At 51.7% G+C, this 25,204-nt stretch overlaps 1 protein-coding gene across 3 annotated transcripts in view; it reads right to left on the bottom strand.

Annotated features, from left to right (window-relative positions):
* PTPRK (protein tyrosine phosphatase receptor type K) overlaps nt 1-25,204 on the bottom strand; it is a 177,095-nt gene that overhangs the window by 95,733 nt on the left and 56,158 nt on the right. For all 3 annotated transcript variants that reach the window (XM_078614791.1, XM_078614775.1, XM_078614783.1), the window contains exons 3-5: nt 13,946-14,295; nt 8,841-8,922; nt 5,573-5,691 (exon numbers count right to left, since the gene is read on the bottom strand). In XM_078614791.1, coding sequence (XP_078470917.1) covers nt 5,573-5,691; nt 8,841-8,922; nt 13,946-14,295 — 551 coding nt within the window. The remainder of the gene's footprint in view (nt 1-5,572; nt 5,692-8,840; nt 8,923-13,945; nt 14,296-25,204) is intronic.

Raw genomic sequence — 25,204 nt, 5'->3', positions numbered from 1 at the left:
TGTGCTACGGCGCAACGATCCGTCGATTAAAATCGAATCCCACGCTCGGGATGCTCGCGCGTGACAATACATTATTCATGACTTGTGCAATTTCTATGCCCATATTTTGTTTGTGTTAATGGAGTGAAAATAACTGTACAAATAAACAATAAATAATGAGAAGTAATGCATCATCAATTGCCTAAAGAGTGTTTTTTTTTACGCAGTCCTTGGTGATTGGGCTGGTGATTCTGGCCAATCACAGGCAGCTGAGACCTGGAGTTCAACCTAGGGCTTAGTGGGGAGTCACCCGGCCACCTCCCATGTATTCCTTTCCTCTGCAAACGAGTGGAGCAACAGCTGTAACATCAACGTCATCAAGTATGGTGAGCTAACAATGACCACAACAACAGTGGAAACATTGGCATCAACAACTCCGGAGAAAGCCATTACAAACGCACAGCGAGCGCGCAATGAACATCAACATGAAACATTTGGCGTGAGCTGTAGCGCTGGGTCAATGTCTCTCTCTCTCTCAAAGAGGCGGCAACAGCACGGTCAGTGCCATGGGTTTCGACCGTGTTTACGTTTTAAATCTGTTTACATTCCTCTTCGATTAAACATCAAGTTCCCACTCACGAAAAGGAGGAGGAGCAGGAGGGGGACACTTTCTGCGGAATGCCACAAGCAAGACATGGTCTGCAGGGGCCCACAACGTCCATCGTGCCTCGCTCGCTGTGGCAAAAACCAAGGCCACAACAAGATGTAGGGACAAAAGGGCAGGTAAATGAGAAACCGAATCAACCATGTAGGGTTCAATGATGAGAGTGGGGTAGGCGGACAGATGAGGGGGTGGTGGTGGGGGGGAGTTTGAATACTCCGCATCCGCATTCGCCATTCGGGGCAAGGGACAGGGGGTAGATTTTACTGCGCGGGGAAGAGCCACATGACCACAGCTGGGCGCTACGCGTGCGTCATCCTCACAGGGGTTGCTAGGTTGTAAAAAAACCCATCAAAACCGTGCCAATTAGAAACAGAAGGAGAAGACCATCGTGCGGAAAATGTGAAGGCAAATTTTCCACAAAATTATCGTTTTTCTGGAATTAGACGTTTTGAGATAAGCCCATTATCACGCTGCGTGTATTTTCTGTGTCCGTCGTAAAGTGGCAGGTGACGTGGTGTGCGTCGTTCCATGCACGGGGCTTCATGAGGCCACACTGGAAATTCTCACGCTGCCGTCCCCTGCACAAAACTGTAAACACGTAAACACGCTACTTGAACAAAGCTCCCCGCAGATGTTCTTAACCTTATATGAACCTTAAAGACTACGAAGAGGACACTGCAAAACAGCTTTGCGGCAAGGAGAGGTCACAACCTCTGGGAGAGGTCAAATTGTCCGTTGAGAGGCGGTTGTGAGAAGGCATGTTTAATAACTTTTATAAAATAAACACAGCATGGAAAGCCTGTCAAGTCTCAAGGTTATGACCTCATGGATAAAAATAGCTTTAAAATAATTGACGATGCGAGAGCTAGGAGTATAACCTCTGACCTGGCAACGGGGAAGTGTTTCAGCCATCCCATTGCAAGGTCCCCAATCCGGGCGTTGTTTATTTTGTTTAATCCAGCTCCCTCAGCCTGCAGCGGCGGCGACAAGCGGCGCAGTTGAAGCCGCAAGGGAGCGGCCTCGGGAAATTGGTTAATTAGAGCGCTTGTAGTGCAACAAGGCTGCCCAGCGGGAGGGACCCGCTGGCCCGGGGCCTGATTAACCCCTCGCATCTACAAGGCCCCTGGTAGAGACATTTAATTTGATCGCTATCGCTTAGGCTCGCTAATATTTAGCCGGCAAGCGGGCACAGCCATGGAGCTTTTTGTGACTTTTCATGGCAGCTGAAGCTCAAAGTTAAGGCAAGGGGAAAAAATGTCTGAAAAAAATATATAAATCCACCTCGTCATTTTTACTTTTTGGCAGCTTGCTGCTGGTACAGTGTGGAAAAACCTCATACAGCCCACGGCAGCGGGGGTCGTGGTTTGGGAGATGCACACAATGGCAGGAAATGTTGTCCAGTGCACGTTGTTTACCGGGAGACGGGTGCCACGTTGTCAGACGTGGCCTCGCCAGTGACCCCAATGTCCGTCGTCTCAGTAATCCCCGTGGATAAAAGCGTAGGCCAATGGCCAAACACTTTCTGATTTTGCGAAAAGTACCTGGAAAAATCTATTAAATTTAGGCTTTAACAAGTGACTTCAATGGAAAAACAATGATGACCACAATCAGCCAGCCAGTCCAGCAAACAACACAATGTCCGAACAATTATGTTTTAGCTGATGACACAGTCTAGATAACAACCGATGGATGTGAACTACAGGAAATGACTTAAGAGCTTAATAGAGATGGTGCAAAGTCGGGCTCCTGAGATAAACAAAGGTCATGCATAACGAGTTCACGAAACAATGGGAGACATGTCAGAGCGACACAACAATAACACACAGCGGAGTGTGTGTACCTCGGAGTGGAGTGTACCTCGGAGTGTGTGTACTCGGACAATTATCAACGGTGGACCGGGATATAAATAATTAAATAAATAGGTGAGTGACAGCAGGTTGGGGTGTCTGGAAAACCAACAATAAACACAAGACAGGAACACACGGATTAGGGAACACGTAATCAGGTTGATAGTAGGTATATCTAAGGTATATCTACTGTATACATCAACATACGGATTCGGGACCACACGGTCACGTCAAAGATTGGGAGTCGAGCGGGGCAGAACCCCCCCCCCCACCTCGCCCCTAGCAGAGACGACAGCCGGTGCTCGAGACTATCGATGAAGTGGCAGACAGACCAGAGGTGGCACGACGAGGTTGTCTGCTGTGTCGGAGGTGCAAGGATTGTCAATGGCTTGGGAAAGCCTTTATCCATCAGGGGAAATATCTCGTGGCTGATGGTGATGATGATGATACAACGCTTAAAGAACCCTACAAAAACCAACGTTCACTTGTAGAAAAACCCGAAAGCCATTAAATGGTAACTTCCGTGCAATATGTGAGCTTAGCTTTAAAAATGCTTTGATCTGATTGTACAGCTGACCCATTTATAGATACCCTAATGATGTATCGTAAGCCTTTTACTTTCTTCTCAACAGTTGATTGGATATTGTGGAAGCCACGGCTATGATTGCGTGCCAGGAGAGGGCTGAACTCGTTACAAGCCGTATCGAGGTCGTCGGGAGACGCTGGTGGGGGGTTTAATTCAAACTACGTTTTCTACTCTCCGCTTTCTCCCTCTTATGTCCGTGGAGCATCTCCAGAAAGGGTCACCCCAGGCCGGAGACTCGCGGCTCGAGGACGCGGCACGGCACGTTCATCGCTTCTGGACGCCAGAGGGCGGCCCGGGGCGCCCCAGCACGGCAGACCTCGGGCAGCTCGGCGTGCGAGCGCCTTCCTCGTGGGCGACGCGCAGACACGTGGCTCAGGAACCACGCCGCCGTGAGAGTTGCCTACCGCCTGGGGGAGGCCTTCGTCCAGCAGTAGATCGATCGTGGCTGACGACGACGACTATTATTGAATTAAAATCAAACAGGTACATTGGCAAAAGTGCGAAGATGGATTTGGATCAGATCGATGGTGGGGGGGGGGGGGGGTAATTGGGGTCGAGTTGGCGCGAGGTCGCTGCCCACAACCCGGAGGCGCTTCGTCAATGGGCGACAGCCTCCTCAGATTTTGAAAAGAAAATAACATCGACCGGTTTTTAGGACTTTTAAGCCCATTTCCTCAGACGCGTGTTTGAGGCTCGCTGCCCTGGCTTATGCACAGCTTCATGTGTGAGATTATTCATTAGATTTTGGTCAATGTTTTTTTTCTTCCAAATACTTAAAGACAAAACGAGATCATACTCGATTTGGTGCAAAGAGAATTGTGCCGTAGCCTCCGCTTCAAAGAAGTGGATGTAGCAGCGATCTAATTGTGTACTACATTGTTTTAACTACACCTTGCTGATAAGACGTGAGATAAGTGGGTACTGGTGTGAGGGGGTCTTGTCCCATACAGAAATGCTACTGGGAAGCATTACATATGGAGGCCCCAACGGCCAACAGATCAGGTTTCATGAACGTTATTAAATCATGGTGACCGATGGACGACACTGGTGACGGAATGGCAGCCAAAGGAGTGAACGCGCCCAAGAGCACGACCACCACGGAGGAGGAGCGACGAATCGGTTCGCGTGCAAGAGCGAGATGGACTGTAGCAGTAGCACTGCACCATCGGGGGTGGCGATGGCCCGGGAAGGCCTCCATCCAGCAGTGGATAGACAATGGAAGACAACGACGATGACCGTATTCAACGACAGACTAAGCTCGCTGTCCTTGAAATCCGCACTCGAGATTGAAAATTCTCTCATGCGGAAAAGCTGCAATTTGAGGTGTGACAACATCCGGACGCAGAAGCGCATCCGACTCGAGGGTTAGTCGCATGCGCCGAGAGCTCCGCAATGTTGGAGCGCAGCCCTGCCGATGCGTTTCACCTTTTTAGAAGAATCACAAATCCGCCGAGACGGCGCTCCACCGAGGGGAAGGGCCGCGCGGCACCGCGCCCGGCGCCGCCGCAGCCAGGGACCGGTTTAATGCCGCGATGTCAGCCACGGACATCTGGTGTCGGCTCATGGATGCGAGCCACGCGGAGTCCCCCCACCCCCTACCCCCCGCCCCCATTTGTGCCCCCCCCCCCCGCGGCCGCGTCTGCTGCCAGCGGATCACCCTGCGACCGCCGCCGCGTGACCCTGGCTGGGTGCGACACAGGAGCCTGGTGCTCTTGTCTTTGGTTTCTTGCGATCCTCGCTCCTTGCTCTCCGGCGTGTTCAAGGGTTGTGCCACTCGTTGTTTGGTACGATGTCCGACGTTCCACATCAGAGAGATACGTAGCAACACAGTCATATTGATCTTTGCTGCTCTACCGCTACTTGTGAGAAAAAAATGAAAATAAATCGACTGCACTGTGTGCGTGTGGGAGAACCAGCGGTACACAAACAGCTATGCACCCACAAACTCGCAGACGAAATGCCCCATATAGCCTGGGACACGTGCTGTTAATGACCAGCTATTTGCGCTGTATGCAAAGCCTGTCACAGCACAGGAAGGGTGAGTGTCCAGCACCATCTGTCGCCGCCTTTGTCTCCCCACTGCTGAGGTACTCATTTAAGGCACAGTAGACCTAGGGAAGGCCTCAGGAACAGTTCGCATATTTGTCATCCTTGGCTGCGAGTGGGGTACTAATTCGGATCACTGTGTTATACTCACATATACTCTCATAACAAACACAAAGCCACGAACACTGGTACCTGCGCCGCATGTTAATGGGCGTTTTATTATACATAAGCAGATGCTTGCGGGCCCTGTGCTCTGGGGCGAGACTGCAAGCACGGCTTGTTTGTGCAGCAAGGCAGCGGTTGGTTTACGATGCTTCCAGGGATACTGGCACACACACTCTGTTTGTACTGCGGAGACGAAGGGACACGCGCACACACACACAGGGACACGGAGGCGGAGACACACCGGGCAGGTGCGTGACCTCAGACGACCCGTCGCGCCAGAGTTACCTGCAGCCAGATCTGCTCGGGCTCCTCCATCTTGCCTGCGAGGGAGCACTGCACGCTGGCGTTCTGTCCAGCGTTCACCTCCACGATGCTCATGAGCGGCAGGAAGTGCGGGACCTCGTCTGGGGTAGGGGTGACAATCAATACGCCGTCTCGCGTCGTTCTACGGGGTCACGCCGACACACGGAGGCCGCCCATCGAAGCCACGCGTAGGCTCCGGCCTGCTTTGCTCGCGGGATCGGACGAGATTGGATGATTCCGGGCGACTATTTTATTTCAAGCACGAATGGCCCAAAATGCCAAGTGGCCAGCAACAAAGAGCATGGTTGAAGGTGCAAGTGATGAGGTGAAACAGTCAGTGTCTGGTCGACCAAGTCCTCCGCGTGAGCAGAGCGATCACACATTGCACAAAGAGCACATTTTATGCTGAGTTAACCGAGAAGAGGTCCAGGACAAATTAGCATGATGGAATTGTAGCATCATGTGCAAAAAACATCAACAACAAAATGTTAATGTTAAAACGACACACATGCATGCACAACCATGCAGACACACATCAAGGTCAATTTGTCATGATGGCCGATGGTGGTGATGGCAGCGACCCTCTGCATTGCCTCATCTGCTGCTCAATCGACACCTGACCTCCAGGGTCTGCTCTTACAGACAGGCAGGAACAATTGACCGATTTCTATTTGACAGCCGCGTCTCCTCAAGATACACAACAAAGAAGGACGAGTGTCAGCCGAGAGGCGTTAATAATGGGGGGGGGGGGGGGCTGAAGAAAATAACGACAATTCTCTCTCCAGATCAAAACTGCCAAGCCAGGAGCAACACAATGGCATGGAGGATCCGGTCACTTGGCGAGAGGGGAATGAGAGGAGGCGGCTCTGGTCGGCTCATGAATCAAGGCTAACGGGAGCAGCGATGCTTGACATTACAAATGAAAGGACGCGAGTTGAGACTCGTGGACAAGGAGACGTGAAGCGATCAGGATGGAAAAAAACGCGGAGAGAGCAGAAGAGCCAGCGGTAGGCAGCAGCGGAGACGGGAAGCACTCGCCTCATTTCCCACAGAGTGAGCAGGCGCAGAGACCCAATTTGCACGGAGCCTCGCTAAAGAACACCACCGCTGGCTGCCGGGCTCCGTGTTCCACAAATAAAACATCACGCCGGCCGGCCCCGGCGAACACGGCCGCATCACTAATTAATGCTTTTTGATCAGCGAGCTCCCTAAGAAGTCTTCCCCGGGGCTGCGGCTGCTTCTGGCTGCAAGTCGCGGCAACTTTGGGAATGCGATTCAAGTGGCGGTGTTCAGCCGCACCTCTCTGCCCGACGGGACCGGAGCACGCTCCGTTTTGATCTACATTAATGCCACGCATAATGGAGCTGCCTGCGAGTGATGCAGAATAAAGTTAGCTTGATCTTTAAAAAAGAGAAAAATGTCTTTCAATGCTTTTTCCCCCCCTCTTCCCCCCTCACTCTCCGCTTCTACGGAAACTCTCGCACCAACTCCGAGGGCGCCAACTTGAATGAGCGCGGCGGCGACCGTGCGCGGGCACCGAGTTCCGGGTGCCGGCGCTTCAGGAGGAGACCCTTCTCGTGTCGGATCGGTACAATAAACCGGCGCGGCGAGATGGCACCACGAGGCTGCTCCTATCTGGCCCGGGCCGCCGGCCCCGCTCCCGCACCGGAGTTAATTGCGTGCGCTCCCGCCCTAAATCCTGCCGAGTCCGAGCAGCGCAGACTAATTTCCAGCTGCCGCTGTTATTCCGACACCTTTTATGCTGCCTTTATTCATCACGGCTGTCTAGTTGGGAGGAGAGGCGCTGCGGATACGAACACTTTTGCCCGTAATCATATCGCTTGTCTGAGCAGGCCCCGCACGCCGTACATTTTGCTTAAACATAAAGAGCAATTAAACGCAACCATTTATACAGCGCATCGCTTTAATAGCACGAGCGAACACACTTTTAAACGAAAAACACGTATAATTTATAAAGCATCAGCTGCTTCAAACAAACAATAAACGCAGCGCTAATAGGGAAATCTGTTGGGTCTAATCAACTTAATTACTACATTTGCATTTCAGAAGGTTGTGAATGGGTACTCGGAGAATATTAATAATTGAAGTGTAGCCTCGACAAAATCTTATTAGTTACTGTTCAGCGGTCGCCAATTACGTGCATTCAACATTAAGGGGCATGCGCAGCATGCACACAAAGCAGCTCATATCAGTCAAGTGCCCATCAATCCGGAGTGTGCCAGGCAAGAGTGGTGCGTGGGAGGTAAAATAACATGGCACCGATATTATGTTTCACAACGGAATGGCATATGGCAAATGTAATTGGCGGTTGTGTTATTTAATTAAAAAATTCTAGGCTACGTCTGTTGCGTAGGGGAGCAGCGGTACAGCAGTTAGCACTATGCGCTGAGATTCGTGCTCGCCCATGGCTAACATCAGCAGCGAGAGAGTGGTATCTGAACAGTTCAGATGAGAGGAACGATCAAGAATGGAAAAGTAATCATCTTCATTATCGTCATGATCCCGTAATCATCAACCCATCATCCCAAAATCATAACCGTCATGATGATGACAAATACCCCAATCTATGGCTCCATTGCGTCCTACATTTTAAACGAATCTCTGCTCTAGCCGCCGATGAGAGCGCTATAATCTAATGATGCGAAATAAATTTAAAGCATAAAATAAATCCCCCGTGTAATAAAACGTCACGCTGGAGAGACAGAACGTGTGAAAATGAATCTCGAGCTTTGTCTGGAAGATAACCCTCGTCACCACGACCTCTGTATAGCGGAACACCCGCCTCGCTGGGTTTAAACTCCGGCTTGCGAGGCAATGGCGACCCCTTTGCTTCTTAGAACCTCTCGGACGAGCGTGGCCGAGGTGGAGGCAGAACCACCCACCGGTGTACGTTACACCTTCACTTCAAATCAGCGGTCCCCAAACTGTGCGCTGCTCCCCCATTGAGGGGGGCTTACATGACTCACGGGGGGGCGTAGGCTGCAGCATGGATACCGTGCGGGGAGAAATCTATCATTTGAATGGGAAACGTTATCATTACGTTGCCGCGTTGACTAGAGGTGTGTGGACACGTGACCTTCTTCATTGTGTTCTTGGAGCTGTGGAGGGGGGCACGGAGCCCAGTTGCCTTGATTGGGGGGGCCGCCCTTCCGCGCGGGGAGAGGAGCACTGCTCAGTGTACAGAACACGGAGTCCCGGGGAACGTGAGCGGGGTGATGCAGGAACTTACTGCACGAGTACTCGTGAATGTGGACCTCTCCGATGGCCACGTACGACGCCTTCTGTTCGGAGATCTCCGCCTCAAACACGACCTTCACACCACAAAGCAGGAGCACGTGGCCCCGTGCATGCACGCAATCACACGCACGAGGACACGAGTGCATGCACACACGTGTACATGTGAATACACGTACGTGCACACACGCGCAAGTGTGGGCACACATGAACACCGTGCACACACGCATATCCGTACACACACACACACACATGAAGTGCTCACACATGCTCACACATGAATTCACACAAATACACACTCACGTACACGAGCACGCATACATACAAACAGACACACGCACACGCACATACATACGCCAGGTTATTGCTCCTACATTTCATTACACATCGCGCCGCGGATCAACATCACAATGGGCGGAACAGAATCAATATGAGGCAACGCGAGCGCGCAATAAGCTACGGTAATCTGCGAGAGATAGAGGCAAAAAAAAGTTTAAAATAAAATCGGGGAACATTGACGCTGAACCACGCAGCGACAATGGCCGAGATGCACGGTCATCGATTGGCGCGGCGCAAATGCACATGACTGCATCGCTAATTATCCACGAGCCGTCGCCGCGGAGGTGGGGGCGGAGAGGCCGCTCGTAGCCACTGGCTTTATCTTAAAATAGGCCTGTCATCGTCGCTTGCTCATCAGCAGCAGCAGCAGCAGTGCGACTTCAAGATCGCGCGACACGAGACCCAGTCAGCACGCAGACGATTCACTCAGACGTACTGCACGTGCGTGCATGTGTAGTGACGTTAATGGAGTCGCGATGGCGTTAGCGCCAGCTCCCGTCACAAGAGTGTGTCTTGGGCCTCTGTCTGGCACCAGAGTAGCTATGGCATGGAAGCGGGCCCCAGAGGACATGGTTCGGAGGACGTGACAGTCTGGGTGACCCCGAGAGGGCACGTGACCGGCAGAGGGTAGCGAGGGGGCACAAAGGGTGGCTTGAGGGACACGTGGTGCTCGGTCGAGAACCTTCTGGTGAGATCCAGAAGGGGGCGTGGCCGAGGGCGGGGCGTGGCCACGCTCGGGAGCTTGAAGCAGAGGTCCCGAGAGCGACCGCTGCTGTCTGCTGGAAATAACCTGCCGTGCTACATCTCCTCGATCTTTGGTCTTCGGTCGTCACGTTCAGCATCTTGGGTCAGGCAGTATGTTACTGACCTGACCCGGTTATGTAGTTACCCTGTTGGGGGTCTAGTTAACTGTTGTTGTACGTTATGTAGTTACCCTGTTGGGTTTGTCGAATAAACGAGTTTTCTCCAAGTTCAAGTGTGTGTCTCCGTGAAATACACTACACATGTGTATGCGTGTATGTATTACTGGGGCTGCAATGCCTTAAAAATTGGAGGAAGTATCCGCAACAAACAGAGATTACTTCTTAAGTGAACTGCTGGGGGAGGGTGGCGTTTGTTTGCAGAATGCCCTTCGTGACATCATTACATCCGTCTGGTCCACAGGATGGATTCTGCAGGATTGGAAGGAAGTCCTGGTCGTTCCCATTTTTTTTTTTACTCCCAGGGCATATTTCTCCTTAGTGTGAGGCCGGGAAAGGTCCTGACAAGGATTATTCAACATCGCCTTGCCAGAAATGTTGATGAGAGGCTTGTGGAGCCTCAGGGTTGTTTCAGATTGGGGTTGGTCCTATTTTCCTCATATTTTCTCTGTCCATCTGGTACAGAAGAGGTGTAAGGAATTTCAACAGGACCTACATCCTGCTTTATTGACCTGGTCAAGGCCTATGACACCATCAACAGGCCATGGCTCTGGGTTATTCTTTATGCTTTAAGGGTCCCTCACCCTCTGCTCACAATCATTGACCGTCATGAAGATAGGGATGTCCTCTGACCCCTACACTTTTTAACATCTTCTTTGACCACGCAGTTCGAAATTATTGCATGGCTGCACCGGTGTAATTTCCATCTGGTGCAGATACAAAGGGAACACGTCTGAGAGGCCGTCAACTGAGAATGTGGAGCGATGAAATGAGGTCATGTACAGGTGCTAGGTCGATTATTACATCGGAAGATAATGAGAGGTGGTGATGGCTTGGGGGGCAGGGCTTCATCCAGCAGTGGACTGAACATGGCTAATGATGATTGTCATCTTATTTTCCCTCATGTCAACTCGGGAGTGATGATGGGGCCAAATTAGCGCCTGCTTTTTTGTCTCTCCTTGGACAGCTTTCCTGCTTCAGTCACACTTGCCCCCTATTGTTCAAAGTCATTCTCTCTTGCATCAATCCGTCTCATTCTCCGTCTTCCTCTTGTCCCTCGGACTTGAGTGCGATTGTGGCAATGCTCAAATGGACAGTGGGCGGGTTCTCATCTCTGTCGGTAGTCTTGCGGTGAATAGTTACGTTCCTACGATGGGAAGCAATCTCCATCCAGGTCACCGTTGGCATGTGACCAACTGACGCATCCAGCGCAGGTGCTGCTTCATTTACTGACCCCAGAGGGATAACAATGGTGATTACAATGAGGATGATTACGATGATGATGATTATGAAAGGCTGAGTCAGCCCAAGCTCATGTTTTAACTCGTGACCCCAGATACAAGAGCTCTGCTCCTCTATGGAGAGCGTTACATCTAATCCCCAGAAAACTTCATTGGCGACCGGGCCAAGTCACGATTGGTGATAGTTTAGACTAAAATGTGAACTCTGCTAATGACGTTCGGCTCCAGTAAGGGTGGGAAACAACCATGCAAAGTTCTCGTGTAACTCTCTCCTACCGCTCCACACCCCCACGACACCCCAAAAAAACTGCTCACGTCAAAATAAAGCAGTGATTGAAAGCACGTGCTCTAGAGGGCAGCAGCAGGGGAGCCGGCTTCGGAATTTTTCGGCAAACGAACAGCGAGCCAGCGACGTGGGCGAGCGGAAAATGAACCCCGGCCCCCGCAGCCTGGCGAGGAGCTGTCCGTGGTGGTCACGATTAGGAGGGACGCGCACCGCCGGCCAGCGCGACAGAGACGGCCGCGATGCCCCAGACACACGCACAAGACGGACGACGCACAGACAGACGAAAACACGAGGACGTTCCAAACGCGGGTTTCCCGCACGAGAGCAGCGGGACAACAATGAGCGGTGTGGCCGCGCGGCGGTCCCCAACGCCAACGGACGTGGACGCCGCTTCTCCCGGCCCCCTTACGGATTCGTGCATCAGCCGCGCCGGTCGTGGGAGTGGGGGTGGGGCGGGGAAGGGGGGAGAGAAGAGGGGGCAGCAAATCGTATCTGCAGGCAACAGCTGTCTATTGTTGGGGCTAATCCCGCCGTGGTTATGTGACGAGGGATCAGCGCCGCTCGCATGAGGCTCATCAGTGTGGCGCGGTTCCCGGTGGTGGCGGCGGTGGCGGCCGCCGCCTGTGGAGAGGTTGGCTGTGGGGCTGTGCGGCTGTGGGGCGGGGGTTTGTCCCTTTATATGCTGCTTAGTGTCCCGCAATATTTTATGGCTTTGCACAAAACATTTTTTTCTTCAAGGACAAATTAAGCCTCCATTTTTCCCCCTTCTATTTCATCATCATTCCCAAACTCACTCTGCTTCGTTGTTATTACGGCGAGATTTATAGCCATTATTGCGAAGAAAAATGTGTTTTATTTAGTCTATTGAATTCAGAGATTTTATTTTAAGGTTCACTTTGTTGTCACAGCGCAGTCACTTATTTTGATTGCGCACAAAAAAAACAACAACCCCGCCATCAGTGAAATTGTAATTTTTTGCTTTGATTTGAACAGAGCCGGTTCGGAGGGCACGAAAGGGCATCGAGCAACAGAGCCAGAAGTGGTGCCGACACTGAAAATAACCACGGAGCGTCGTTCACCCCGCTACGCTCTCACACCTCGTTCCCAGCGACCCGCATTGCCCCCTGCACAGCTCTCATTTTACATCCGATCCGTCTGAAAGCAGCGCCCACAGTTATTGCTTACAAAGTCACATTTTTGAAAATTAATATACCCAACCATTGGCTTAATTAACTTCAAAAATTGTGCCGATGGACGTGGCTTGAGACTCATAATGGAGACTCATAATGGCCATGTCAATGCGATGGGTCAGTAATCCAAACAAAATAGCTTCTCACGCGTGATGAGTTAAAGGTTGTCATATCTCGGCAAAAATGGATCTGCTATAATCACCTTTCACTTAATATGGCCTGACTCGGCTTGGAGTGCTGACATTCTTCAGTAGGTATCGGATGAGTGGCGTGTGTGGCGAACCCCCCTCGCACAGCGCGACACTGTGAGGCGTTGCGCACACGATACCAAATTCCCAGACACATCGTCACATCACTATCACCGGAGCGGCTCCTGCAAGGGGGCATTGGGCTTTACGTCGAGACCCAGCTTCAGTCTTCCGTGACAGACTCGTGGTCTCAATTGAGCCTTCACTTCAGAAATCATCCATGTAATGTCATCTTAAACACGTCGGCTTTCATGACCAACATTATCCATAATAATGTTTTTTTTTGGGTTAGATCATGTCAATATAAATGTGCCGTTAACCCACCACCACCCGACACAGCCAATTAGTAAGGTTTGTCACGTAAATAAAACGTGGCAATTAGTTACTACTTCAGCACACCGGTGTGTTGGAGAGTAAACTCACGACATTTGGTAGCTTACAATCAGCTCCTTCAGGCAATTTTCCAGAGTTGTGAAGAAGTCTTCGGGTTTTCGGTCTTAAAAAGTACCCGAAATTATTTAGATCCTGCAAGTACCCTAAATTTTATCGTCATATAAACGCATCCGTAAAATTGTGTAAAACACGTAAAGTTGTCCATAGCCAAAAACTTTCCATGTCCCTCTCAACTTTGTGTCCTGGAAGGTCATCCCCAACTGCCCACCCCCACGTGGTCCAGCCGATAACAGCAATCACAGAAATCACCGATCACAGCAATCACCGATCATACTGGCCGGTCAGCCGACTGACCGACTGCCTGAGAGGGGTCAGGCGAGCGCCTGCGTGACCCGGCGCAAAAGCGTCGCGGTGCCGTTGCCGCAGCTCGAGGGGGCGAGCGGTGGCGGCGGTCGCCGTGTCGTTGTGGCGGCTTGGGCCTACCTGGTAGGTGTTTGGCCAGAAGACGCTGACGGCGAGTTCTGTGCGCACCCAGCGGTTGGCCGCGGCGGTGGCCCGGGCGGCACTCCACACGGGGTGGCCCAAGCCTTCGTTGTTGACGCGCACGTACGCGCTCAGCTGGGGCGGCTCACCGGCCTCACCGGCTGCTCCGTCCCCGTCGTCTTTACTCGATGATGGCGACGAAGCAGAGTCCCCACCTCTCCTGTCACCGCCGCCCATGCGGAAGCTGAACGTGATGCAGTGCGTGTCGTTCTCCATGAGCGGCGGCAGTGCCAGGCGTGCACGGCTCCCGGGGGCGCGGCCGGATGAGTCGACGAGCATGAGGTATGAACCTGTGTGCACGCACGTACGCACACACGCACGCACGCACACACGCACGCACACACGTACACACACGCACACACGTATGCACACACGCACGCCCAGATATTCTTTAGTATAGACCAGGGGTCGGCAACCAAAATAACAAGAAGAGCCATTTCTTTCCAATTCGGTACAAAATTCAGAATTTCAAGAGCCGCAATGCATCTATGTACATACGTACATATCGTCAAGAAGTAGCCCGTAAAGAGCCGCATGCGGCTCCGGAGCCGTAGGTTGCCGACCCCTGGTATAGACGCACAGGCTGCTGGTGGGTCAAGTGCTGTTGGTGAGCATCTTCGAAGGTCGGCGTGGCGCATGAGAGCGGGTGGCCAGCACCACCATACTCACCCACCTCTTTCTCTCCAATGCCGATGTGTTCACACTGCACCCCAAGTACCCAGACCAGAGTCAATCCAAGGAATGGGCCATGACCAGTTACGATATTCGCCACCAATGTTGGCCGTAAGCAGGCATCGAACCGGGGCCACCAGGTTTGTACCGCAGTGCAAAAACCACGACACTACGGCTCTCCACCCAGACCCACACGCGCTCCTCGCGCACAGGACGCGACGCCACGTAGAGACGATGTCGGAAGGTCATGCATGGTACCAGCCGCATCAAAACCGACTTTAAACGGCTCATGGTGTCAAATCCCTCGAGTCCCTTACCCAGTGGTGGGCCTTTGGCTCATGTGGCCTCCATCCTGTCCACTCTCGAGCTCTGTCCTTCTGCTTCCCCATTTCACCGCGTGCCCACCCCTCAAGCGGCATCGTCCGTTTCCTGCCTCCTGGCCCATTTCCCGTCTCTCGCCCTTCCAGAACGTCCTTCATTGAGCACACGCCTCCAAGGATCTGTCCGATCCACATCTATTGCTTTTTCTTGAGATTGTTCTCATGAGACGATTTGACTTCTGCGAAATTAGACCGTGCAATGTTGCCGCCAGCAGAGCACACAGCAGGCTGCCACGCTCAGGGCATGCGTTCACGATTATGTCAGCCGCTCACGTGCTTTGCCACCATGCGCTCTCTCGCCGAGCCCAGCTCAAAGAGGTTTTACCATTTAGGCTGTGTTGGTCGCGAGCAGAAATCGAACCCAGGTCATCCCAGAAAAGGATGTCTAAGGCGTCTAATGGTGCTTAGGGGGCCACGCTGAGCCCCGTCGGGTTGAGCCCGCCCGCTGGCTATGGGTGCCGGCGAAGCTGCTCGGCCACGAATCTCGCACCGGTCGACGACAGGGGATGGTCCCCCGTCCCCACAAGCCGGCACTGACCGTGCCGCGCGACGCTGATCGGGGACGCTGAGCGGAGCAGGGCTGGAGGGAGTGGTGATAGCGCACGGAGAAGCCGTGACCTTACGTCGCGCTGCGAGGTCGCACGCTCGCTCAAAATCTCAAGCGTGCGCTCTCAGGGACGGTGTGCCGGCAGTTCAATCGGCGAGAAATACTCACATTAAGTGCTTATTTAACACGGGCACGTAAATCTTTTTTTAACCGGTTATGCTGCAACTTTAATTTAGGTGCAATGATGTTTAAAATCCTGCGGGATTCACCTTCCTAATTTCCTCTGCAAATTAGTTATGCCACACAATTCATTTTGTGGAAGGCTGAAAGTACAATGTTCATATTGCACCTAAATTACATCGCTGATCTCTTTTGTGAAAGTTTGCAGGAGAGCGAAGGCAGAACGCGGCGACCTCCGCGAGCAGCACAGAGGTAGGCGGAATTTTACAAAGCAACCCTGACGGAGTCAACCCCCGCCTCTCGCTACTACTAGGCCATTGTGCTTTACATCCCCCCCCCCCATCAATGCAGAGCTACTCGCTATTCGCCGTGCCTAATTGTGCCACAGACGAGGCCGCGCTCCTCTAGCCGCGAGTGCGAATCACTTCGCAGTGTTTGACTTTGCAAGAGTGGGACGCATGACAAAAACTAAAAAAAGAAACCCCACGGTCTGACTTTCGGCATTACTTGGAACGACCTTCTTAAACAAAATCAATTGTCATTCTCTTGTAAGCACCAGATTACGCCAGGTAAACCCATTAACTGGCTCTCGTGGTTGGGATTAACCGGTGTAAGTGTGCTGCGCAAAGAAGCCGGCTTGGACAGCAGTGGATTAAACGCCGAGCCGACAGAACCCGGCCGGCCGCCTGCCCAGCGGCAAGCCCCCGGCACGCGCCGTGCTGGGCACACTGTAATTAGAAACGGTAAATTGCCACCGCTAAGAACAGTGTCAAAATGGTACGACACTGCAATTACGCCGCATTTCACATATTCTCAGCGATGACTGCTTTTGTTAATAATTGTGCATTTCTAAATTGTGTTTGTTAAAAGCGCCCCTTGCTTAACGAAAACAGTCACTGTTATGACCGCTAAAAATACATTTCATGGGTGTGTTTTATTCTCTTTCAGAGATTTACAATTCAGCATTGCTCTTCAATCGCACTTACTTTTCTTTTACTGCGATGAAAGTGCCAGAAAGGGGCCCTTTATGTGCGAAATAAAAGCATTTTAAAAACAGTATGACAAGGCTCATCCAAGAGGTAATTACTCCGGCGTGTGTGCACTTGACAGATAGGAAGCGGTGCCTTTGCCTCATGTGGTTAACAGGACACTCCATTCTCTCCTCTCTCCAAAACCGCCACTTAATGTACGGTCTGGAGATGCGCTTTGTGATGGAAATAAATCTGGCCGTCTCCACCGCATCAAAACCTAATCACTTCTCTCGATGAGCTCTTTGGTGGTTGCGCGGAGATTTATTGCACCGCGAGACGCGACGGCGTCCGCAGACCGTCCACCGCTCTCCGGTCATCGGTTCGGGCGCCGCGTGACGAGACCCTTCTTCGGATTCGGCCTCGTGCCTAATTACGGACTAACGAGCTCCTAAGTGGCCGCATACATCATCGGCTTCGCGGGCGAGGCTCTCCGAGGAGAGATTCACGTGGAATCTCGGCGTGGAGCGAGGACTGCCCCAGCGTGGCCTTCCGACGGCGTGTCCCGGCGCGTTCGGGAAAACGAAAACAACGTCACGGCAGCAAAGCGTGGCGCTTCGTGGCACAATCCCGGGAGCAGAGCGCGGGAGACAGGAACGCGGCGGGGTGCGGTGGTGCGCCATTGCGTTCTCTCCACAAAAGATGCGTGCCCACATCGGGTTCGTCACAGCTTTAGCATGGACCTCCCTTAATGGTCTGCTACAATAAAACAAGACATTAATTTTATATACGACTAAACAAACAGCCGCTGCTTCAGTTAAAAACAATATGACTCGGGGCATTAGAACAAGCCGAGGGTTTGTGTTTCGCGTCTTGCTTAGACGAAGTGAAACTCAGTGTTGGCTGACGAGCCTCGCACAAGGTGGCGTGCTGGGGGGGAGGGGGGGTTCAGGCAATGAAAAGTTCTCTTAATCCCTTTTAATAAACGTCTGCTTCATCACTTTAAATATTCTTACCGATGTGTAGCAAAAGATGGAGATGGAATGACTTCAAGCTTTCGTGACTGCAGGAATTCATATTCTTTGGGTCTTTCGGTATTGTCACGTAGATAGGTACAAATTAATAAAAAATTATAAATGTAAAATAAACAAAAAACTACGACGTTTCGATCACAACATAAGCGATCGTCATCAGGAGGAAAGAGGGGAGGGTGGGAGGGGGTGATGACGATCGCTTGTGTTGTGATCGAAACGTCGTAGTTTTTTGTTTATTTAATATATTTAGTTTTTATTAATTTGTACCTATTTATGTGACTTTACCGAAAGACCCAAAGAATACGTGGAGATGTGTGTGCGCTGTGCCTCTAGAAGTTATTCGGACCAATGGCGTAGAATCATTGGCATGGGTCCTACACAAGTATTGCCCCCAAGCCCCTTTCCCACTTCCCGCTCTTCAGAGCCGGGCTCATAGACCCTTCCGGCGGCCTGTGGGACCACAGATAGCCACGCCACTGCCCAGGACCTGCTATTCTACATAGGACCACGATGGTCATTGTTGCTCTGCGTCACAATGTACCACGTCGAATTAAGGAACAATGCTAAGACTGCGACCTCTTCACACCACAATGAGTCCCCATAAGCATTCTTATTTTCACGGGCAGGAAAAAAAAACGCTCCGTAAAAACCCTGACCTCCATATCGCCCTGACCCACCGCAACCCTCGCCACAATCCACGGTGCGTTAGAGGAGAGCTTGTGGCCAATTCCCAGCAGGGAGGATGAGTGGGAGCGAGTGAGCGAGCGAGCGGGGAGGGCGGTGAGCGACAGAGCGGGCAAGCGAACGAACGAACGAACAAACGAACTATGGGACCAACGCGGACGGAGGGAGGGAGGGTGGCTTGGCGAGCGAGCGAGCAGCCGAGCAGGCGAGCAGGGGGAGCATGCTGGCTGGCTGGCTGGCGAGTGTCCCCTGAGAACTAATAACAAGTGGCTGATTATGACCGCGTGTCGGCTCTGGGTTTTTTCGTGCACGGTTTCCGTCACGCAGGAGTGAGCCGCCGCTCGGCGCCTAATGAGACGGCTGGTGGCCGCTCCGCACCACTGGGGGGGGGGGGCCTCGCCGACATCCTCGGAAGCGCCGGACGCGTGACCTCGACAAGCGAGCGGCTGCCGAGATTTTTTATTTTATTTCATATTACCGATCAATCCATCTCTTGATGTGAATTATTAAACAGCCGATGCCCACCTGCACAACGAATGCACCAGATCGTCAGATCTGTAAGCTCGCCAAGGCTGAGCCTGCACCGTGCTTGGATGAGCGACCACGTGCAATGTCGATTGTCACTTTCAATCCTGAAGCACCACAGCCAATGAAACAAGATTACATTGTGGGCATCAGAGGGCGGTGTGGTAACATCGTGGTTGTACCGTAGTTCTATGCTCTCTAAGTTCACCAAACCGTGTAGAGGCCCTCATTTCAGCAGTAGATTGACAAAATGGCTGAACATATGTAATGCATTTCGCCAGGTGATAGCCAGTTGAATAGAATGTAACAGGGAGCCCTGGGAAGTAAGAAAAACTGCAGTGCAATGCAACAGAAATTACTTAACCAAGCTCATCCACACCCTGAGCCAGTGCTGGAAATTCCACATTGCTATGACAGGGTCGTAGCAGAGCACAGGGCAGCCATTGTTGTGCAATGGTGCGGGACAAAAGCATTGAAAACCACGCGTCTGCATCATCATCTTCAAAAGCACCATCAGACATGGTCAATCCACTGCTAGATGAAGGCCTGCTCGATCCTGCGTTGTAACAATTCACCTAGCACCTGTCCACTGCACAAGTATACATGAGATACAATGTAGTGTTGCATTGCCTCTATAATATGCGTAGTTATACACAGATGCGATATAGCGTTGACTCCAGACAGCCTGTGGCCACATGTCAAGGTACTTGACGCACAGGGTAGGACGAGCTGCACGTCAAGGGGGCACGGGAAGCAGGAGGGAGGGGAGGGGGCTGTTGTCGAGAGAAGCAGAGAATTTGTCAACGTTCCACTTCAGCTCAGAACGTCGTTTAGACTGGAAACTTAATTTACATGAACTATAAAGACTTCAAATTTAGCCAACTACAAAGACCTCATTAAACACTGATAAATGGCAAAGTTAATATGTATGTATTTAAAATAATAAATCCGTACACATTATGTAAAAATCCTGAAAAATAAAATACAAACCCAGCTGTGATTGAAATACTTAAATTTGAACGAAATTTGGCCGAGACTATTGTTCTGAGTCTCGGCTCCTAGGACAATTATGCCTCTGCCATTCATACTTATCGTTGAGATTTGCAAACGAGAGGCACAGCTATTATTGTTTGGAATAATTTCACCGCAGGAGAGCTCGAGTACTATCATTTGAAAAGTCTCCATGGCAAGAGTCTCTCGTCATCTCAATAGGTGCCCGCTTCGTCATAAATGAAGCACACACACACACGCACTTAGAAATGCGTAAACACAATACAAAGTTACACATACGTACAAGCACACACATCCCACTGTAAAGCCTTGAGCACACGGTTGGGACAAGTGCTGTTAGCGAGCGCCTATTAAAGGCAGCGCAGCTCGTGTGACCGTGGCCAGCCGTCTTTGTTTCCGCAAAGCGAAAACAGACACGTGGTACCAGATAATTATTCAAGGCCGAGGGTCCACCTGCAGGAAGCTCTGAACAGGTTCACGGCCGAGAATTGAACGCAAGCAGTCGAGTTTGTAGCGCAGTGCGCAAACTCCGGTGGCATCGACCCCCCCCCCACGATGCACAAATACGCACGCGAGCACCCTGAGTGTACACCACACGCTCGCGAGCGTGTGGTGTACACTCACACGCGAGCACGCTGAGTATACACCACACACACGCGAGCACGCTGAGTGTACACTCACACGCTCGCGAGCACGCTGAGCGTGCATTGCCTGCGACTGCACCAACTGCATTTCTTGACGGCGGGTAGAGCGGGGTGGTCGCTGAGGAGGGATCTCACAAGGGGGTTGCTCACTTCCGAGGATTTCGCGCCGCGTCGCTAATCGGGCTTTGCCGCCGGTTGCTCTGCGCGCAGCAGCACCTGCCATTTAGACCGCGCCAGCAGCTCACGACTGCACGACACATGACGCTGGCGTGCAGCCAAGGCGCCTCGCGAGCGCCAAGAGTGAATCGACACCGGCCGCGAGCGCACGCGTGTGTGTGTGTACACGTGTGTGTGTACACGCGTGTGTGTACACGTGTGTGCGTGTGCACGCGTGTGTGTACACGTGTGTGTGTACACGTGTGTGCGCACGTGTGTGTGTACACGCGTGTGTGTGCACGTGTGTGTGTGTGTACACGCGTGTGCACGTGTGTATGTGTGTACACGTGTGTGTGTACGCCCTGCGTCCTCTACACAAGGGTGTCACCTCGCACGCGTTTGTGTGTACACGTGTGTGTGTGTGTACACGTGTGTGTGTACACGTGTGTGTATACGTGTGTATACGTGTGTGTGTACGCCCTGCGTCCTCTACACAGATGTTTCACCTCGCACGCGAGGCCTGTGGACAAGAATGTCTATGATGCAATTAACCTTTTCTGCGGCCGCGCACCCGCCGACTACACCCGCCCCTCTGCCCGCTCGGCTGAAGGTCACGGTCGCGAGCGGCATCTGTGGAAACTGCAGCACGGGGGGCACGGGGGGCACGGGGGGCACGGCACGGGCCGCCCTCGATCGCAACTCGCTCGCCCTCGAGGCCCGGTGTCGCTGGCTGCCATTCTCGAGGTTCTTGATGTGGAAGAAAATAAATGGATTTGGCGCCTCAAGATCAAGATGTCAGCAGCCAAAGTCGTTGATGCCGCCGCGTTCCCCCCTCTGCCCGACCCCCCCCCGCAGTCGACACGCAGAGACGTCCAAGAAGTGTCGTCACAGGGTCCCACCATCGGGGCTCAGGTCTCCCCCTCGTCGTCACCGGACTCGTGGACACGTCTCCAAGCCCTCCGCCATCCGGCACGTGCGTCTTACATATTGCACATTTGGCAGCATTCTAACGTTAACATTTTCCCATTGTGCAATGAGGTTAGGAGAAAAATCATAAGTCCCCTCGAGGATGAGGTGTGCTTTTGTTATGATTTGTCCAAAACGGTTGAACCAAACCTGTTTATGTTCTTCATGGAAAAAGAGACGGACTGCTAATGCCGAATTCAGGCACTAGTGGCGGTTTCTGGGACACCCACAAGCGAATCCACGTGGGCAAACACTCGCGGGATATCTGTCGGCGGGAGGCAGATCAGGAGGGGAAATTTAAAGTCACATTTTAAATAGGCAGCAGAATGTAGGGAAACATCGGATCAGAATTACGTCCATGAGAATCCCACCATTCCTATGCCGTTTAGTAGCTCGGTAAACTCACTGAAGATTGGTTGCTTGCTAACTTCTCACGCCATCAGCCTCACGCCAAAACCGCATTCCTATCCTTGCAGAGCAAAGTGCGCACGCCTTACATCCCGACTCTCAAGCCATCGGCCACGCTGTGGCGAAGCAACGGGGTCCGTGCCCCTGTAAGCCTCCGAGCGACTCGACTGTTGCTTGGCGCAGTCCCTCGGTGGCCAATGGGACCGCGAGCGGCCCCAGCCGCAGTCTCCACAAGTGACGGCACATTCACAAACCACGAGGAGAATAATCATTTGCACTTATAAGGCACCGTTCCTAGTAATGTCTCAAGGCGCCGTGCATGCGAAAAAGACAGAATCTCAGAATAAAAAAGATAACAGAGTTGCATATTAAGAGCCAAAGAGGAATAAAACTAATTAGGAAAAACTTTTTTTTCAAAGATCAGTTTTTAGACAGGGTTTAAATAAGTCAACACTGCCTGTGAGCTTGATCTCCAAATCCAGAGAGCTCCACAACTGGCGGGTCACCAGGATAAAGCCAACACAGGGAAGCGCGAGAACGTGAGAGGAGATGCTCTCACTGCTGTTGGGTGCGAGTCGGCGCCCTGGCTGCCGCAATCAGCAGCAGTCTGCTACTACTCGGGACTTGCCAACAAGGCCCTGCCACAGTCAACAAGTCACAGTCAACACGTCACTGCCACAGTCAACACGTCACTGTCACAGTCAACACGTCACTGCCACAGTCAACACGTCACTGCCACAGTCAACACGTCACTGCCACAGTCAACACGTCACTGCCACAGTCAACACGTCACAGTCAACACGTCACTGTCACAGACAACACGTCACAGTCAACACGTCACTGTCACAGTCAACACGTCACTGTCACAGTCAACACGTCACTGCCACAGTCAACACGTCACAGTCAACACGTCACAGTCAACACGTCACAGTCAACACGTCACAGTCAACACGTCACTGTCAACACGTCACTGTCACAGACAACACGTCACTGTCACAGACAACACGTCACTGTCACAGACAACACGTCACTGTCACAGACAACACGTCACTGTCACAGACAACACGTCTGTCTTGCCTCACGGCAGATGGGGAGCGTACGTTCACAGGAAGTTCCTGTTTTTTTATGCTAATGTTGGTCACGTGACCAGGAAGTGACGATGTTAGATTTCCACTGTACCACGCGGGCATCAGCCATTACACAGATAAGTCAAGATGGCGGCACACATCGCATCTCAGTGAGACCACAGCCGCACTTGTCCATTGTGGGAGCTTAAGAAGCATTATCTGTAAGTTGTTTATATTCCTATAATATTGGAAATGCTGTTGTAATGTTGGAATGACCGTTATAGCAATGTAAATGCCTTTATGGTGCCGTTAAGTTGTTGTAGTAAATACGAGGCCTAGTTAGTAACGAAGCCTGTGACTTTCCTTATTGTGGATGTTACTTGTGATTTAGTAGGTCGAGTCAGACTTGTGCCTATGTTGCGATCCTGAGAGTGATGACGAAGTATCTCATCCACAGTTAGTGTTAAGTGTAATGATGTACATTTTGGGTGCAGTGGGATGAATACACTATGTGCCTGTATGCAACGCACCAGCTTGTGCCTTTGTCTAGTTGTTCAGGGGTAATGTGGGGGCCTGGTCCTTCCAGGATCTATTGTTATCTGAGACAATGTTCTGATGCTGTGGTGTTCATTGTGGGTGTTTCCGAATTATAACAGATGCTGTATCTGTGTTTTCTCACCAGTTTTACCTGTTACAATCAATAAATGACGATCGGAGTTGGACGGTCATCCTGGCTCTGAGGGTTTATTGAACACATGGTTATCTACTCGACTAGCGGTGCAACGCAGCGCACAGCGAGGCCGAGATAACGTCACTGCCACAGTCAACACGTCACTGCCACAGTCAACACGTCACTGCCACAGTCAACACGTCACTGCCACAGTCAACACGTCACAGTCAACACGTCACTGCCACAGTCAACACGTCACAGTCAACGCGTCACTGTCACAGACAACACGTCACTGCCACAGTCAACACGTCACTGCCACAGTCAACACGTCACTGCCACAGTCAACACGTCACTGCCACAGTCAACACGTCACTGCCACAGTCAACACGTCACTGCCACAGTCAACACGTCACTGCCACAGTCAACACGACACTGCCACAGTCAACAAGGCTCTGCCACCGTCAGTCAGCGAGAATACAAATGCGTGGACCAGCCCTCTCTGTGCCAGAAGATGGAAGAATACGATCAAGGAGTTTGCCGGATGACTGAAGGAGTTCATAATGGCCGTGTCAGAGATAATGATATTATCAGTCGCACTGCGAGATCCTGCATTGGAATCGTGAGTTTCCGGCACTCGTGATGAAGCTGGGATCTCATGCGACAGGAGTTCATGATCTGAGCATGGTCATGAGAATGCATTATACAATCGTAGCTTTTTGCTTAATTCAGGTAATTTCTGCTTTGAGGATTACACGGTTTAGTTTGATTGGCATGCGAAGAGCCCCCGAGCATGGATAAAAAGGCCTCTAAGTGACTTCAAAAGTCCGTGTGGGTTTTCGCAGTTTTGCTGTACAGACGTATGATGTGCCGTCTCCAGCTTGTACCGCCTGTTGTTTGCACGATGTCCAACGTTCTTCTTTACATACTGGAAGCTTCTTCAGGGACTTATAATATTCAGTTCTCAAAGACTACATAGTGTCAGAGGATACCAAAAGTGGTTCTGTGATATCGCACTTTAAGGGACAATTCTCGAACAAAGAGTGGCACAGGATCTCACTGCAATAGTTTGAAATTGGAAATGTACCCCATGTCATGACGCAGACTGCACAAGCAGTGCATAATAACTGTGAATGAGAGACAAATCGTGACCTCCTCATCACACAGTCTCACTTTGATTTCTGGTGTGCCTCGTACTGCTTTAGCTGGGGGCATTTAGTGAATGCCCACACTGTACTCGAGTGACATCGGAAAATAAAAATATATCCAACCGTCATCCCGACTATGCTA

The sequence above is a fragment of the Lampetra planeri genome, chromosome 2 (genome assembly GCF_965212315.1).
Source record: "Lampetra planeri chromosome 2, kcLamPlan1.2.h2, whole genome shotgun sequence".
Lineage (NCBI taxonomy): Eukaryota > Metazoa > Chordata > Hyperoartia > Petromyzontiformes > Petromyzontidae > Lampetra > Lampetra planeri.
This window is presented reverse-complemented; position numbering and strand designations above follow the sequence as displayed.